Source organism: Rissa tridactyla, chromosome 1 (genome assembly GCF_028500815.1).
Source record: "Rissa tridactyla isolate bRisTri1 chromosome 1, bRisTri1.patW.cur.20221130, whole genome shotgun sequence".
Lineage (NCBI taxonomy): Eukaryota > Metazoa > Chordata > Aves > Charadriiformes > Laridae > Rissa > Rissa tridactyla.
The window spans coordinates 125,798,448-125,817,327 of NC_071466.1; the positions used below are offsets into that span (position 1 = coordinate 125,798,448).

General features: G+C 40.6%; 2 protein-coding genes across 4 annotated transcripts in view; one reads left to right on the forward strand and one right to left on the reverse strand.

Annotated features, from left to right (window-relative positions):
- The window catches only part of CMSS1 (cms1 ribosomal small subunit homolog), a 242,431-nt gene that overhangs the window by 74,836 nt on the left and 148,715 nt on the right, over positions 1-18,880 (forward strand). The gene's annotated exons all lie outside the window — the stretch shown is intronic.
- The window catches only part of FILIP1L (filamin A interacting protein 1 like), a 209,744-nt gene that overhangs the window by 72,881 nt on the left and 117,983 nt on the right, over positions 1-18,880 (reverse strand). For both annotated transcript variants that reach the window (XM_054207512.1, XM_054207505.1), the window contains exons 4-6: positions 12,183-12,466; positions 8,790-8,963; positions 1,207-1,385 (exon numbers count right to left, since the gene is read on the reverse strand). In XM_054207512.1, the coding sequence (XP_054063487.1) occupies positions 1,207-1,385; positions 8,790-8,963; positions 12,183-12,449 (620 nt within the window). In that variant the 5' untranslated portion in view covers positions 12,450-12,466. The remainder of the gene's footprint in view (positions 1-1,206; positions 1,386-8,789; positions 8,964-12,182; positions 12,467-18,880) is intronic.

Sequence of the window (18,880 nt, forward strand, 5' to 3'; positions counted from 1 at the left end):
AGAGATGAGAGTCTCGGGTTTTGGTTCCTGATGTGATGATGCTTCACAAAAACAGTTCTTAGAGGGAAAAAAAGTCATTTCTATACCTTGTGGGGGGACTTGGTACGTGCTTTTTTTGTGTGTGCCTGTGCTTGCCTGCATCTGTATACATTTCTCTGAGAAGCAAAGGGGGTTTTTTTGCTCAGCCGCTTTAATTGCAATCCATAAATATGGCTGTGTACCCAGTGGGAAGCATATGTGCTAGCTTTGATAGACCTGCAGGAGAGAGGTGTAGTGTGGAGGCTGAACACTGCCAAAATACATGGAACATGATGTTACACAGGCGAAGCAGAGGAAGAATTATCTGTGCATAATGTGAGTTTAGAATAGGCTTGACATTCTCACACCCAAACATTTCCATCTGGAAGCCGTTCCTAAGCAAAAGGAAACAGAGACAATATTCTCCTATCTTCTGGAGTAGCTATCCAGGGAATAGGAAATGTTCTTCGATAATTTTTTTTTTTTTTCCTGCAGGTTCAGAGAAGCCACAGTTTAAAGAGGCTTTTTTAAAGACAGTAAATGATATTAAATTTTTCTTAATCCTTCTGAGAATTGGTAATGAAACCTTTCCACTGTGCTTAAACAAGCTGTGGCGCTTCTAGGTTACACTTAAAAATAAAGTTGGATTTCTGGCTTTTAGACCAATCCTGATATGAGAACTTTATGGCATTCTGATTTTCAAAGCTTTGTGTAAATTATCCTCTGCCTTTGCTTCCTCTCTCTGTATTTCTATGGTCTGTCCAAACACCACCTACTTTTCCTCATGTCTTTTGCTTCTGCCATCAAAGGCTACATGCCTGATTTCATATTCTGTTACGTACATACTATAGTGTACACTGAGCATCTTAAACATGCTGAAAGGTTCACCTGCTTTAAGTTCCTTGTAACTTTTGCCTATTTCCCTGTATTCTCTGTAGTGTAACACACCTGTCATCCTGCCACAGTGCAGATGAATCTGCTAACTGACTTACCTCACCTGCTTGTGGAGATGTAGGCACTACTGTTATTTGGGAGTAATTAGTCATATTTTCACAGCTGAACTCTCAAAATACAACTCGGCAAGTATTTCTGATTTTCAGTGGACGCAGAATAAGAAGGTGGACAGATCCTCAGATGAAATGTTAAATTGTAGGTATTTCTTAGTACTATGGCAAGAGGTAACCTTACCTTTCACGTTCTTGTTCCAGGAAGTTTGTAAACTCATCGCTTTTTTCCATGTATTTGCTGTGCTTCCTCTTCTCTTCTTCGAGTTCATACAGTGTCTGTCTGTGTGATTTTTCCACCATTAGAAGTTGCTCCAGCATTCGTTTGTGAGTTTCCTTCTGTTTCTCTACAACTTTATCAAGCTACAAAAAAAAACCAAAAAAAAGCAGAAAATCCTGAAGTCTTTTGAAACTCTTACTTGCTCAGGCTTTCATTAATGAAAGACTTTGAGAGGCTTAATAAGATTAAATGGATTTAATAGTCTAATGGTCAGATCCTTTGGTATCTGTTTGGAAAAGGTTATTTAGTTCTGTCAGTCTAATTCTGACAAATTAGAAAAATACGTTAAGGTACTGTTTTGCAGGACCCTCGGTCACCTTCTGTTCCTCCTCCTGCCAGGACTGATCCTCAACAGCTACTAATTAACAGTTACTGTTCCCAGGGCTGTGCTTTTCTCATTGATCATCGCGGTAGAGAAACAGATGTCTTGGCAGAAGAAGCCTTTGCTTCACACAGAAGTAGGCCGACTTGGTTGAATAGAAATAGCTGCCTCATTTGTAGCTGCATAGGAAATGAGAGCATTGAATTGTCTTTGTAAGGTAGACAGGTAGATCAAAAAGCAGTTTTCCTCTGGTTTTACGGTAACTGTGTGATAGAACCAAGCATGGAAGACAATTCTGCCTCCTGTGCGTACTCAGAGCATGGCTCTGGGTTTCTGGAATAAGTAAGTGCTAAATTTTGAAATGGTTGGAAGTATTTTTATTTCATGGTGGCATTTCCTGTTTTGTTCTTCAGATTTCACACATTGTAAAGGGGTTTGCCTTGCAGGTGGCACCTTTATAGCACACTCTGAACATCAGATTTCCTCTCCTTCCCCAAGGATTCCTTCTGAGCTTCTAAATATTATTATAAAGTGATGCTTTAATTCAAATAATGTGTTTTAGATTTTGGTAGTAATTTTTATTTTTTTCTAAACCACCGAGGTATTGGTGTAACTGTTCACTGGAGTTACACTGTTAAACAAATTGATTTCCACAAACTGAGAGAAAATTATCATTCTGAGGATTCCCTAAGAATTTTGAATTCATTATGTGATGGAGTTATGCAAGTGTGTATGTATGAAACCAGAAGGGGTTTTCTTCCTTAGGCATTACTGATCTAGCCGAAGTTTGAGGAATGCTCACTGGAGGCCATGTAAAGACCTGGGAAGAGTCTGTATTGGTGAGAATCTTTGTTCCCTGCTTGTTCCCCTTCCCATGTGGGGGCTGCCTCCCTCATCGGGTCAACACTGGAATCCTTGTACCCTTTTTGGAAAAGAGAAATTTTGAGCTTAAAGCCCAGTGCCTCCTTATAACCACAGTGTATTCTAGTAGGTCAAGCTGCTTCGCAGTGCTTCACTCTATTAATAGGAAAGAATTTACAAATGGGCAGTGTGGGAAGCAAGGCTGGTTCTGGTTCTCCAACATTTCCCCTACAAGGAATTTCATGTGCCACAAGAAACACTGGAGCTTCAGATTCTTAGGGCCACTGCTTATTTTGGACAATTTGATTCCAAGGAGTATGATTAATTATCTTTTCCTCATGTTTATTCACAGTTTGGCCAATAGAAACAATGATAGGAAGAGCTGGAATGCCTAAAATTGAGTTTCTTGAATGAATGAGAATTATCGTCAATTTCTGCATAGGCTTCTGAATCTCCTCCTGTTTGCCTCAACTTCTTTTAAAGCTTTATATATTCTCTTGTTTTTTGGTGACACTGATATGTATAAGGAAAAAGGAATCATTGGCAAGACTTTGAATATGGTTTGAGTCCAAAATATTCCAACAGAAATGTGGACCATTTTGAAAATTGCCTGTTCTTTCTGCTATTACTTTAGAGAGTGTCTTTTCTGTTCCAGCATAGCTGAGCTCATTTCATGAATGATCAAAAAACGTAAGGAAACCTATGACCGTCCTTTTTCGCTGTTTTGTGGTGCTTTTACAGCAGGTTGTTAAGGTTGTTTCTTTTCTCCCCTTATTCACGCATAATTTGCACACTTTTACACCAGCAAGGTCAGTGCTTTCTGGAATCATCATCCTGAAGTAGGACCTCTCTTGGGAAAACATTTCTTACCTAAACCCTTGCATATGCAAGCTTTGTCAATAAGCAAGTGCTGTCTTATACAGTAATCTCTTGGCTGTGTTTTCTATGTCTTTTACAGAGGTTGAGAACTGAATTGCCTTAAAAGGTCAGATTGAAGAAAACGGCCATTTTGACTTTCTCCACAATCTCCTTTCTTCCGCCAGAAGAGGAAATTTCAAAATATAAAATCTTTTTTTCAGCTGCTAACTTACCAGAATGAGAGAATTTTCAGTGTGTTTTATCAACCTTTCTCTTGGAGGGTTTTTTGGAACAGCTATTGCACAGGTGTATGAAGCACCATCACCCGAGTTTCTGATCCTCACCTTTTTAAAGGTCATGCTGTCAGGTGAATATATGCTGTTCTCAGAAGGAAACCCGCCTCCTGTTTTTTGACAAGTTTTGATGTGGTGCTGTTTGCAACTGTGGCCTTGTCTTACTTGAATTGATATCAACTGGGCATCAGCCTTGCATGATAGTGTTTGCTAGTCTCAGCTCTCAGTGCGACGTCAGGTGGGGAAGAAGGCAAGGGTGTGAACTTCTGATTTCTTTTGGCAGGCCGTCTGTATGGATGGGCTTAAGAAAGTAAAGTGATGTGTTTGTATGAATTGGACCAGTACTTCAAAAAGTATATGTAGGAAAACGTGAGGGCCTGTGTAAATTGCTATGATAAGAAAACACAGATTTCTGGCTACAAGCTGATCATAAATCGAATGAGTCCTGTTTCCAAACATATAAATGCCTGATGGAGATGAGGGTTAGTCATCAATGTAAACAACATTAAACTTTATCAAGGAGTGCAGTGATAGGATGAGGGGTAACAGTTTTAAACTGAAAGAGGGTAGGCTTAGATTAGTTATCAGGAAGAAATTCTTTACTGTGAAGGATGGTGAGGCACTGGAACAGGTTGCCCAGAGATGTTGTGGATGCCCCTTCCCTGGAAGTGTTCAAGGCCAGGCTGGATGGGGCTTTGAGCAGCCTGGTCTAGTGGGAGGTGTCCCTGCCCATGGCAGTGGGGTTGGAACTCGATGATCTTTACGGTCCCTTCCAACTCTAACCGTTCTATGATTCTAAGAAAATAGTCCTGCTTCTGCACTGTTGGGTGTGAAGGGTGAGGGACCTGCCAGCAGTGTTTTATGGGTTCAGTATATTTTGTTTGCTCTAGAGTATTTGTTGAATGGCTGTGAGAGTATAATTCAGGTGGTAATCCAAGCAGCAGGTATGCAAGAAGAAAGGTAGTCACTCCAGATTTTTGTTTTGCAGTTCTGAGTGAGCAATGCCAATGCCTTTTGCTTCACAGTTGTGCTTTTGTCAGTGTTGAGATTAGCAGTTTGGATTACAAACTGGTATTCAGAATGGGAGAGGTGTGTGCTCAAGGCAGGGAGAGGGAATGAGGAATTTGAAAGTGGGTAAAAGAACAGTAGTGTCCTGGGGAAACCTGCTTAATGTGAAAGAGTAAGAGAGACAAGTAACTAAGCTGCTGCCTCAGAGCTGTTTTCGTGTTGCAGTTTTCTCCTGTTGCTCATTTTAGATTATTCATTTGGGTTTTCTTTTCAAGAATGCTGTCAAATCAGTTCTACCGTGAGCATTTGCAGCTGGCATGCGACTGTTGTGGCTGGGAAACAAGGTAGAGAGCGAAAGCTTGGGATTCCACTTGGGAGAGAAGGGAAGAGGTGCTGGGCCTGTCTCCCGGTACAGGTGGGTGATAGGGAAGAGAACTGGAGAGGCAGCAGATCCTACATCGCAATTACTGCAGGCACTTGAGATCTGCATGTAAGCTGCTTAATGGGTACGGGCACTGGCCTTGTGACACTTGTGTGTGTATTACTGTGCAGCATGCCTCTCCCTCCCTGCAGGACCCGGCAGAGCAGAGTCTGGTTGCTGCACTACTGTGTGTTTTGTTTGGAAGTTCCGTTGTGTCCCTCTGCGAGATAAGGGCACGTCCCTGGGGAGCAAATGTGACTCCTGTGTTTTCCCTGTGAGATCTGGTGGCTGACTCCCACGTACCCAACAGAGAAGAGAGAGAAGTCGTGTGAACCCCTGTTAGTGTGAGATCCTCTCACAGGAGCGGTCTCCAGCAGCCCCTGGTTCCTCGAATTACTCTGTCCAAATGCTAAATCTGTGCATGGAGAAATATCCATTTATATCGACGCACACACGTTTGCTCAGCATATACAGTTCTTGGCTACAAACCACAGAGGACTAATAAGCAGCAGTATGAATGTCTTCTGTTGAAAATTAAAGTGATAAAATCTTAATTAAGTGATTTGTTGTTTTGTTCTTGCTAACTGTATGGGCTTTTTGTTTGAATTAATACTTGAACATACTGTACAATACAATGGAAAATAAGAGGCATGGTCTTACGTAACTGTGAATAGTTCAGCAAGCTAAAAATTCCCAGGAATTTAATCATTTACATACATTTTGCCACCAGCTCATGTCTGAAGTCAAATTAGGGTGGTGTGTCTCATATCCATTACCGAACTTTGGAACCGAACTTTTAATCTTTCTCTTTTTAGACTGTTTTGTGTTTGGCGCTGTGCCAGAATAAAATCCAGGTTCGTTACATTTCTTTACCCGAAGTTCAGTGCAATATTATTCCTGTTAATAATATCCTCATGATCACTGTTTATTAGTGTAGGATCTTGAGTTTAGGATTATTGGAGACTATGGGAGCAGTTCCTCTCCTGTCTTTTTCAAACCGAGCTGAGCCAAATTTCCAGGCGGCTGTGTTGGTCTGCTTTTCCTGCGCGCCATGTTGTCAACGTTAATTGTTTCTGTCTCTTCCTATGACTAACTTGTTGGTGCCCTACAGCTGACCAACCCTTGTAAGACGTTGTGAAGATGCAATCAGAACAAAGGCTGGTGAGGATGTATCTTTCCCTGAGTTGATTTGCACTAGGATTTTAAAAATGGATTCAATTTTGAAGTATTCTTGATGGATGCAGAATATAGGCTTTCCTCTAGTTTCAGTGCTTTTAGAGGAGCTTTCAAAGTGGTAGAAGGTATTGTTCATCACATTTCAAACAGTGAGGGACCAGATTTTTTTTCTTTGACTGTGTTATTGGAAGCTCGGGAGAGTTAGAAACCAGAATTGCCTTTCTAATTCTGTAAAGATTTGAAACATGAGAAAAAGATACCATAAATTATCCAGGATCTTCCTCTTTATCTCTCTATTTCTACATCACCTTCTCTGATGGGTTTTTGATTCTTTTAAAAAAATTTGTTTATTTTTGAATTTGGGAAAATTGTTCTTATGCTATTACTCTGCATTTACTAGCATGTTGAATACCATTCTTTTTATATTCAAGAGAAGTGGCAATTGATCTGAAGCCAGATTTTTTTCATCAATGACTGACTTGATCTAAATTAATAAACCGTGAAAAGATGGAAAACCTTTTCAGGCCTTTGTGTCAAACAGAAGCAAAACCAAAATAAAGTCAATTTTCTTTTCTTTAAGGCCCCTTTAAACATAAAGCAATTTATTGTATCCTCAAGTGTGAGGAATAAGAGTAAGCTTATCTGGCATTTGTTAGGTTGCAGAAAGAAATATCTGTAGAGCAAATTTGGCTGAAAAACCCCTCTGCTTTCAAAAATAATAATAATAATAAAAAAAATCTCCTCATAGCCAAGACAGACATGGTTTTGGTCTGTCACACTCCTCATAGGTTTTGCAAAGGAAGATGTATTACTGCTGTTTTGTATTTTGCTACATTTCTTCACCTATGAATCCTGTCCCTAGTAAGTGAAGCTGTCTGGTCACCAGATTTTCCCACTACGTTCTTAACCAAATTCTCCAAGAAACTTAATAAAATTTAGAATAGAACAGTGAGTTGTGAGAGGACGTTATAGGACCAGTAATCCTACAGATGCCTCCTGAAATTCACTGTATTTTTCAGTTGAGTTTTGGGAAGATCCTCTGTGTTCAGGGCTACAGGGCTAAATTGTCAAGGGTGGGAGACACGTGAATCTAGAGAAACTGGATCAGCAGAGAATTTCTAGGCAAAGGTTGTCATTGTCATTGCCACATTGTCATGGTGGCAAAGGGGGAATTTAAATGGCCAGTTCCCATACTTTGTGGCTGGTTCCACCTCTCCCTTGGTTTTTATAAATGTTTAAAAAATCCAAACAAAAACTAAATGGAACTCTGACTTAATCTGGGGGGGGGATTTTGAAACTGAAATTGTATAATGCCTGCCAATTACAGCATCCTTTGGTTTACCAAGATATACGAAGTGTCTGGGGGTCCTTCTGGCCTTTCGGTTGCTCTCAGGATGTTTACCTTTGCCTTTTGGAATTGCCAGATCCAGTGGTGTTAGAAATCCTTTCTCTGCCATTAAGTGTAAGAAGGAAAAAGCGTGTATAAACTTATGTAAAGTAACAGACTGGACTTATGTTTTCAAACTTTTTTGGAATTCTCTTCAGATCATTTCCATTTGTGCTCAAAGTTTCTGTGACATAATGCCACAATGTTCTAAAGTAAATTAACCTCCACAGTTGAACTTTATCTGTTTCAGATTGTAGTCAGAGATTTTAACCTCTGAGCCCCTGAAATGAGTGTTGACCTTTTGCCTGACATAATTTTCTCTGACATGAACTCTGTATCCTTAGGTACATTTCTGTTTGGAAAGCTTGGAAAACACTTGGTAGAAGAATTTTATTCATAATTTCTGCTTTAATTTTTATGATGATTATCTGTACTGAGCAGTATATTAAAAATGTTTATCTAAGTTTAAGAGGAGACATTTACTTTGGAAAAAAACATATTCTGATATGAAGGGAATTTTTATATCCAGTGATTTGCATTGCAGGGCTGAGATGCAATTCAGATAAATTTTGTTCAGAAAGTATGGCTGCTGCTGTAGTGTAGTTAAACTAACGGTTACTTAAGTATAATGTGAGAATATTAGATACCTGCCTGGATGAAGTTTCTGATGGCAGCTCATTACAGTAACTACTCAGACCGAGCAGGTATACCTGTGGCTCCCCCAGAATTAGTGGGAGCTGGGATATGTAAAGGCAGACAACTGTGCCATTACTACTGAATAGGCCCTTGCCAGCCATTGGTAAGATGGCCTCAATGAGACGAATGGGGAGGCGTCTGTTTGTAAGGGTTGTGAATTTGGATAACAGAAAGGGGAAAAAAAAGAAGACAGCGTCAAAAATAGAAGGCTGATTATCAGAATTTGAGTTAGACAAAATCATGTCTGTCCGTGTTTAAAGCTCCCAGTGTGCAGTATAAATGAGGATCGTTAGATACCTGTTTTTATTAGGCACCCACTGGACCCTGGACTTTGTTCTGCTGTCACTTACATTTTTGTTGGATTCTAGACTTAGAACTCATTTGCTTTCTTTCCCTGAAGTCAGTGGGAGATTTTCTGTTGATTTTGGTGGGAACTATGGTTAAATATCAATTATAAGTTCATACCTCTCCCATAGGCTTTTCATAGATATCTTCTTGCCATTGCTCAGACTTTGTTTGAATAGCATCTCGCTGGAGGGCCTCTAGCACCTTCTTGGGAGTAACAAAGCCGTATCGTGCTTCAAGCAAAGCCAAGTCAATTTTTTCAGCTTTCAGTACTCCTATAACTTCATCTTGAGCCTGCAGAGACACAAAGTAAGGTTTTATTTTGTTAAACTGTGTATGTGTATTTACAGGTTAGCTTTCTAGTTTTGATTTTGAAAAAACTAAATAACTTTTTAAAGAATCCTGTGTATGTAAAGTGTCCCAAAATAGTCAGTAACATGAAAACAGTTAAAAAGCATGAGGGGAAGTATAGGTCTTTGTGTTTTATTAGTTCTGCATAAACTCCAACATCTTCAGAACTGTTATCAATGATGAAGTACTTTGTTAGTGATTAGATCGTACCGCTGTTTCTCGACCAGCGTGTAGCATTCACAACGCAAAATTTCAGGGCAAAGCGTGACTAGTGATATTAGAAGCTGATTTTAAACTGCTAGTGAAAGATGTTAGAATGGTTCTTGAAGCCTGTGGGTGTTGCACATTCTGTATATTCTGGGTGCAAAGGTGTCTTCTGTAGTTTAAACCCACCTGGGGTTGTCTGCTTCTGTTCTTACACTGAGCTCGTTTGAGCAGTGAATGTAGCGAGGTGTGCGGTGCAGGGGATGTGACCCTTTGCAACATGCATTCCAAAGCCATGCAATAATGGCAGTTCTTTAAAACAAGATTAATTTCCTTCAAAGCTGGCAGTGGGGTCCTGTGTGCATGTATATGTACGCGTACATGGATGTGCGAGACCATGCCTGTATGTATTTGTAGACATGTAGATGTGCACACATTCATGTACTTGCCCTCAGGGAACAAGCAACGTTGCAGCATCAAGTCTTTTGGAAGTAACTGCTGTAAGGTTATTCTCAATTTGTGAGTGCATGCTTAAAAAAAGCATTTTAAAAGATCATGATTACAAGAAGGTGGTGTTATCTAGTTTCCAAAAGTCATGTCGCTTCAAAAAATATAGCCTAAAAATGTTCGTTATACTTTTCCTTTTTTAATGTCACTGTATTTGTTTCCTTAATCTCATAAAATATCTGATGACATCCTGTTACCAAAAAGTAGATACAATATGTTCTCAGGTATGTTTATAATATGTTCTTCTATGTATGTATTTCAGAAATTCTTGCACAAGCTGGCAGGTCATGTACCTTCTTCCTATCATACAGCACCGCTCTCTAAGTCCATGCTCCATGCTGGAGAAGCATGCTGTATGTATCTGCAATATTTTAAGTGATGTATAGATTCTCTTTGCTCTTTAAAAAAACAAAACAAAACAAACCACCAAGAACGCTTCTTTGCTATGAAGTTACTAGCTCCTAGACTTTAAGTTGGAAGGGACAGAACACCTGCTGTGAATATTGTGCTAATTGTCTCAAAGTCCCACTTCTGATGATAATGTTCTTTCATGAGAATATATGATTACGTGAATGTTTCCACTGGGGGGGGGAGACTGGTTTAGGTCACCACCTAAGAGATGGCTGCGTCCATCTCTTTCTTTCATTCTTTTTTTTTTTCTTTTTCTTTTTTTTTTGTCTTTCACCCCCCTGCATCCTCTGGTGGTGGAGGTTGCCCCCTGCCTCCCTTATGGTGAAGTAACTAAATGAACTGTCTCAAACATCCATTGTCTGCAGTGATCTCAATTAAAAACAAAACAACATACATGCTAATCCTAGAATAGTAGAAAAGGAAGGGAAGAAATTGGAAGGAGGAATATATATCTGGGGAGGGTAACACTTTCAGTCTGACTGCTCTTGGCTGGAGCACTTCTGTATCTCTATTTGTGACGGTGTTTAAAAAAATATAATCTATTTCTAATCCTTATCATTGTGGAAGAAACATACAAGAGTGATCTTTGTGCATTTTAAGTGTTCTGGAATCAGAGAGTAATGGCATTTAACTTTGAAACTTAATTATGGTTGGACTGACAGCAGATCTTCAGAGATTTGACTTGGCATTACAGGAGGTGGAAAATTAGGAATAAAATATGACTTTTCACTTTTTTCATTCGTAATGTTTCCTTTGGAATGTCGGATGTGATTTAAAGTGTTCATGTCGGGCTCATTGTTTTCGAGTTTTATTTCACTCTGTTCCAGTTTTAAATCTTAAGAATTGAAGTGTGTGTGTATTTATGTATATTTATATTACACAAACATAATGAAGTGTGTGTGTAATATAAATGTATGTATTTAAGTATATATACACACATCTCTTTTTTGAGAGGAAGAGAGAACTTTTTGAGGAGTGTGTGACATCTGAATTTCAATCTAAATTAAGAAAGGGCAAGTGAGCAGGAGAGAAGTGTTTCACAAACAGAAATCATTCTGTTTGCATAATTAAATGTTCTGTAGAAGTTTGCATTGGATCTGCCCTCAGAGATTGGTACATCTATCAGATATTCATATTGCATGTGTGTGTGTTCTGTTAAGCATGTATGTATTATTATGTAAATATATAGGCATATGTTAAGAATGGAACTACCCAGGTATTGTCTAGTTAATAAACTCTGAAACCATGTGATACACCCATTTATGCCACTTTGGCCAGTTTGCTCTTCCCTCTGCCTGTGAGCAGTTTTAAGTGGCCTTCACTACTTCTGTGCAATCAGCCTGCCACAGAAATATTCTCCCTGCTCACTGGAAATCTGGTTCCCACTTCCTGAAATTACATTTGGCCAGGTTAGCATCATTTACCGCTTGGCAGCTGGCTTGTTTTCCAAATAGAAAAATGCTCGCTCTTCAAATCCAGCATCTTGTGGGCTAAGTGGCATGCAATGCTTATGCTTCGTATTATGGGAAGTGAAATGGCTATTTTGATTTTTTTCTAGCAAAAGATGTTAGAATGCTGTTGAGCGAGTTACTTCTTGTGATCTGGCACATACTGATTCCTCAGGAGTAATGCTCATAACTTCATAGGAGAAGGGAGATAAGAAATAGTTAAGTAGCAAATCTTAAAGGTTTCTAATGTTTTCCATATAGGTTTTACAATGACAAATGCTTTGTATTCAATGTACTTGGAATGGGGCAGCAAAATAGGGAAGTTTTGTGAGTCGTCTGTTTTGAGTTACGTGATCCTTTACAGTGGACTATGAGTGTTTTTAGTGTGATACAGGTACATTGTGAGTAAATCTTAATTGCATTTAGGTATGGTGTAAAGATCACCTTTTCTGGCTAATAGCTATAATAACCAAAATTAGGTAGGGTGTTTATTTAACATGAAAGCAGCATGTTTTTGCAGTAAATTGCGGGGGCGGGGGACACGTGGAGAAGCGTGTTTTAATCTGAGATATAAAAGAAGATAATAAATCACCTGTAATTCACCCTCAAGGACACTAAGAAGAAATAGCAAGTCATCGCGAGAGAGATCCTCTCTTTTCTTGAAGGAACTTCTTTGTTTTTTCTCTGCCTTAGGGCTTCTTAGGATGGTACTGGCTTGGGCTACATCTTCCTCCTTCTGCCTTCTTTGCACGTTTTCTTTCCCAGTGTAACCAACCTCTTCTTTATGGTGGTCTTTCAGCCTTTGCTGGCTCAGCTTTGGTCTGGTTGGGCTTTCTGTGCTGTTACTTCTGGAACGCATGGCTTATATCTCTGAAGCTGAAGGAAGGCGGGGAAAAAAGTAATTGTTTTAACTAGCAGAGACTATAAAACTATTACCATACTTTATGGTGGGTATTATTCCCTCCAGACTGGTGGTTTTCCCTCCTGCACAAGGCTGTTTGTCATTTGACAAAAGCTGACAACCTCACGTAAGCCAACAGGACCGGGCAGCCATCCTTACAGGATGTCTGTAGGGAGGTGAGCTTTAACTGGTCTTACGCATTTGTAACAATTCCCTCCTCAATGTTTGCAAAGGCAGCAACTTTAGCAGCAGTGCTGTACACATCACCGCAGACCACGCTTCCCATTTGAAAGACAGCAACTACCTCACCTTTCAAGTAGACAGGCCTCCGATGATAAGGCAAGTTTAGGTTTAGAAGGTTTTCACTAGGAGGATCTTCCTGTTCCAATTTTGTAATGTCCCAGACCTTACTGTATAGCTGTGATTTGTTTTTTCTTTGTCTTTCCAAGGGTGAGCACAAAACCAGTCCTCCACTACTACAAGTTACGCAGTTGCATTCCCCACGTTTGGCAAAATACAGGGGTTAGCATATCCACACTGCAAAGGGTGAGCCTCATCGTAAACACTCCTTCCCCACCACCACCACCCCCAAAACCAAACTACCTTGCTGATAGTGGTGTCCCCCTCCAATAACCATGTACTATGAAACCTTCCTTCTTATTTAGTGCTAGACTCTAGCACTCCAGAGGTGTGACTACCTGGCCAAAGGGAGACCTGTCCTAACTAGGCCCCTTTGAAGTGCCTCTGTTAAGTAAACATACTGTAACGCCTTTGCAGATAAATGACTAACACTGTATAAATATTGATTAACCTCAGGAACTCTGTTTTGCTTATCGCCACTCAGATTAAGGTATGAATGGATGTCCACCTCGACAGGAAAACTGTGGTCATGCATACCGTCTAGCAGACAAAAGCCTGATCTCGTGATTCAAAAGTGAAATTAAACATGTTCCATGTACAAATAAGGCACATTTTTTTCTTATTAAACAGCAAAGTTAGTTCATGAAAGGTCCAGAACATTGTTACGGCCTATGGTTGGCAGGAGGTGATTTGGTTTCACAAATCTGTGGGACCCTTTCACCAGGTTCTGACTCTCAATCTTAAACTCTGTGACTGCACTCCTTAACTAGTGTTAGTTAAGGAGTAATTAGGTAATGGTAATTTTCCACTAACCATTACGAATACTTCCTTTTGTTTTTCTGCAAGAACAGAAGAGGTGGAAGAAGCCTTTGGTTTGTAATGGGTGATGGCTGAGACTGGTGAGAATTTACCAAAAACATTACAAGAAAAGCAAGTGACGTTTTCTATAATGCTGAAGTCGCTTCTAGTCTAATTTAAGGCACTCATAAGAAAAACTTGTTTCTCTAGGTCTCCAAAAACCAAGGTGTGTCAGATTTGTGTGGCAGTGTGCACTGGAATCTGCTTTGTGAAGCCGTGCATCAACAGCGTCAGGTTAGCATGGGAGCTTGTTCCAGTGCATGTTGGAAACAGAGGTGTTCTGATGATGCAGTGGTGCAAGAGTGATGTTAGCTAATGATGATTAGTTTAAGTTGGTGCTCATCCTGTCCTTCAGTTGAATGTAGTTCCTCTTTGTTCGCTGTGGTCTGCTCATTAGACTTACTCACTTTTTTGCATCTTGCTTATTGACTATTACTACTTTGGAAGAAGACCATTGGTTTCCTTTGAGCGTAAAATGCTGAATGCCTGCTTCGCTTTTGCGTACAGATAAAGGCTAGTGTTTATAAAATTGAATGCAGGAGTTAAGAGTTAAATCAGGTAACCCGAATGCACTCTGAGTTTGTCTGTGCACTTTGATGCAGCAAGCACAGGACAGTATGAAATGCATAAATAGTCCACGAAATCCTTGCATTTTCCCCCCCCCATTTGTGTGCCAGGTGCAGCAGCAGTCCTGATGGGACATCAAGCTGCTGTCAAACTTGCTGACAACAAGTGTCAATATGGCATTCCCTGCGGGAGGGAAGAGGAACTGGTGCATAAGGAAGAAGTTCATACCTTTTCAAGCTTTTTGAATTGGTTGCATTTGGAAATAGGATCCTGAAAGGACAGTAGTCTCAGCGATCCTGCCAAGAAGGACGCCCTCCCCCATGTTTTCTCGTACGCTGTACACATGCTGTTGGCTTCAAGGCCACATGCCACACACAGTTTTCACAGCTGCGGAGGGCTAGCTGTGACTCCCTTTTAAGCTTGTCACACCTGCTTCTTAATCAGGTAGATCAGTCCTTATTGCACTGACAAAAGGCACTTGGTCCATGAGGAGGCCAGCGGAGCTGCCAAATAGGTTACCCTCCTATGGAGATGGCGCCTTTGCGGTGTCCTGGAGTGGGTTTTTCTTCTTTTGTTGTTGGGCAGAGTTGTTGTGTACGCTTGCATTCTGTTCTGGCATTCCTGAATGCCAGTGCCTACTACTGAATCTCCTAATGCAAATATTTATCAGATTTAGCAATTAACATGAATGATTAGAGATCAAAGTGGCATACTAAATGTATGCTTCAAGCACTTTTTTATTGGTACTTGAATGTAGCTGACAAGAGAGGCACAAGCACTCTGGTATTAGTTGGCTGCCTTATTAATGTATTCTTTCTCTGACGCCTTATTACCTGTGCATTGGCTCACATTCTTCTTATTTGTAGTGTTGTCCATTTATGTAAGGATGTAAGTGCTAATGGGGTCGTCAAAGGATGTAGGTATGAGTAACAGAAGGGCCATTCAAAGCTTCAGATTACCGCAGACAGCGTAGCTGTTGGTGCAGCGAGCAAAGTGGGACCTCAGAAATGTATGAAAATAAACACCCTATCCACCTACCTCGAAACTCCTCACCACCTTCAAATTGTCAGACCCCCTGGATGTGGCACCATCTAAGGGACTAACCCTCAAAGTGCACCTGACATTTTGGGCAGACTATCAGCTTCAGTGTCATGCCCTGGTACGGAGGATGCTGGTTTTCTGCTATGTTATTAAGCCCTTCAGTGGCGCTAGTGTAACATTCAAGTTAGAAGCAGTGTCATTTGAAATTTTCCAGGTGTGTGTTTTGGTGTGTTGGATTATTTTCTACTTTGAACAACTCTTTCCATGTTCTTGAAGGTTGATGAAGAGCAACTTCTTTTTTCTCCCCCCGCCAAGGTAAAAACGTTAATAGGCTCATAAAATTTGTGGATATCAGTTGTCTCAAGGCACCCAGAAAAGTGTCTCATCCCTCCTGAGCTCAGGCTCTCAAGATCAGACTAATGAGTAGAAAATTTGCCATTTTGTATATGTGTGTCTCAGCTGGTTTTCGCTTTAAATTACATATTGATGGGGTCTGTATACAAGAAAGCTGTCTTGAAAAAAGGAGGTAAGGAAGAAGTGAAGTGTTCCTTCTTGTAACAGGCATTGTAGTTCACAAACAGTCTCTGGTTTCTTCTGGAGGACTGACTCTTGCATCTTATGGCAGACTTCTGGATAGAAGCTAATTTAAGCTGTGTTTCTCTGTACCACCAAGAAGGATGACAATATGAAGTACCTTAGTAAAGAGTAAACAACAACAACTGCGAAGAAAGAAGAAAGTAGGTGAGAAGATTTAGTTGGGTGTTATGTGCCTTGCGCTTGTAATCTTTCATCTGGTTTGGATCACTTACTATACAGTACGGATTGTAGCTACATGAATGGAAGAAACAAGGATGCTTGCAGCATTCTCTTGTGATGCTTTATGTACCATCTAGGCAATATCTGCTTGCATCAAAAATAGAAGAAGATTGAAAGGGATCATCCAGATCATGAAGTCACATCTCCTGAAATCACAGACCACCATGCAGTGGGTAGTTAACAAAGATTAATTTACTGTAAGTGTGCTAATTGAGGAGCACAAGGCCTGTGTTCTGCACTATTGTGCTTTCCTTCACGTTATAATGTGTCTGTTTTACTACAGATTTTGCAGTGGTATCTTGTTTGAAGTGGCAAGGTGATGGTTCCCAGGCTCATCAGGTTCAGTGCAGCTTGGTAGACTGGCTACAGATTCAAAATGGAGGTTAGGTTACATTGGAACAATCTTGTAAATCAAATTATTGCAAGTAACATACTCAGCAAAGTTTGAATCTATTCTCAGTGTTTGTGTTCTCATTCTTTTTATAGTTTGTTTTCTGTTCTGTTTTTTAAAGAGCCTTCTCATCTCTGAACATGTATGCTGTCCTTCTGCTTATAAAGGAGAAATTTTCTTCTCCTTGGTGATGAGCAAGTAATCTGAGGGATCAAAATATACTTTCCTGAAGAGCCGGATGAATAAATGACCGAATGTTTCTATGATGTTAACTCGGTCTCCACCCTCTCAATCATTTTCTGAATGAGATGAAACTGCATTTGTCTCTTTGGCAGCAGTGAACAAGCAGGTGGTTCAGAAATCCCCGCACTTTTCTGGGAGAGACTGAAATATCCTTCAGAGATGACTTCACCACAGACACCATTGGGTTTTAGAGACATCCATTTTTTTTTTCCCATCTATTTTTCCCTTTAGTGTTTTCTCTTTAGTCAGTGATTGACTTATGAGCTAACAAAATCCTTCACAGGACCAAATCTTCCCTTAATCCCAGGGTAAGGATCCTGAACAGTTAACAACTTGCCGTTTCTTCCAAAAATCCATGAGTAAGCAAGGAATTATGTCTTTAACATCCCTTAAAGCGATATGGCAATGCTTTGATCTGCTGAAATTGAAAGGACTCCTATCAAGAGCCTGATTTTTAAAAGGAGTTAGGATTTGATTGCTCAGCATGCTAATGTAATGGGAGAGCGTAAAGCACATGATATGTTTTGGAAGGAGGTCTGCAACCCTCTGCCCATCACCACAAATGTAGTCTGGGGCAAGAAAAAAGGTGGTCTCACCTTATTTGCTACAGGACATTTATTCCTTTCATGTGTAGCAAAACTACTTTGAAGCATCATGTTCAGCTCAGTGCCACACATACATGCCTGAGGAAAAATTAATCTCCTGTCCCTGTTCCTCTGCTTTCCTGTGTAGCTGTGTGCCAGCTAGTATCCAGGCACAGGAAGGGGCTTTTGGCTAGGCCACGTCATGTCTTCCACCAGAGAAAGTGGCAGATTTGTCTTGTTCTCCTTCTGTAGTCCTGATGTGGCCTGTGGGCTAGCAATATAGCCATGCTGAGCCATGGGAGAAGATGAAGAAGTCTCCTTGTTAATTGGAATCCCAGGATCTGGCCATTTCACAGCATCGCTGCGGCTTTTTTTGGAACCGGAACCTTCTGACAGAATGTGTTTAGGACGTTCATCTTTCCCCTGAGTGAGAATACATTGCTTTGTGGTAGATTTGCACCATTTCCAAAGATCCAGCCCTTCCTTTTGGGTAGACTGCTTTAGCGTTTTCCTGAAAACCGTTTGCAGTGGCTTCTATCCAGAGGAATATTCTATTGTACCATGGCTGACTACCTCATCTGGGCTGTGCTCTTATTCACAGTAGACTCTTGGGCTGTTTTGGTGCATGGGCTGGGCAGTAAGAGGGAGGAGACTTCTTTAATGGATTCTTTACCCAGGGACTCTGGGATAAGTAAGTGTTTCCATCCTGGCATCGAAACTGCAAGATTAAGCTGTTTATCTGGGAAAACTGATGCGGAAGTGCTTACCTGTGTAGTTTGATGCCTCTATTGGCATGTGGGAGTTGCAAGGAGTCAAACAGGAGGAAGAAAATAGATTAGCAGTCTGTTTCCCCTCTCATGGGATCTTGTCAAATTTTGGTCTTTGAAGCCCTTTGGGATCCTGCAAGAACAGCAATTACCCAAATGGGAAGAAAATCTTGATTCAATGGAGGATGTAAACACTCCCAGACAGGAAAAGTGCATGACTGAATATTGGATGTCATTTCTGTGCTGGTTGTGATTTATACTCATCTGACCACAAGTCAGATTTCTCATCCCTTGGAGACAGGGAGCCTCTTGTGAGACAGTAAGATGCCTTTTGGACTGTGTTAGAGAGCTGTCATGTTACTCTGCTGACAGTAAAGGTACTGTGTGAAATTTCTGCCATCTGTTGCCGCCTCCTCACCCTTCCAGTCCTGTTGTGTTTTGCACATATGCAGTGATTGTGGTTAGGTAAGATCTTCCCAAGTCCATTTTGCGTATGAGGTCTGTATAGGCTTACAGTTGTCTTTAGAAAGCTGTGTCTGTGTGGGAGGTTTTCACCAGGTCCTTTTGAAGAATGTATCTGTGTCAGTTGTCTGTCATTTCAGTATCAGTGTATGAACTTGTGATCCGTTCTTCACTCTTGTAATGTCTCTACGTAGATATATATACACACGATGGGATTTTGTGCCCAGAAGTAGAGAAAAGAGCCTGTATCATGTGGCCAGTTGCTGGTTTTGTGGCTCTGAGCTCAAGTTAAGCTCTTCC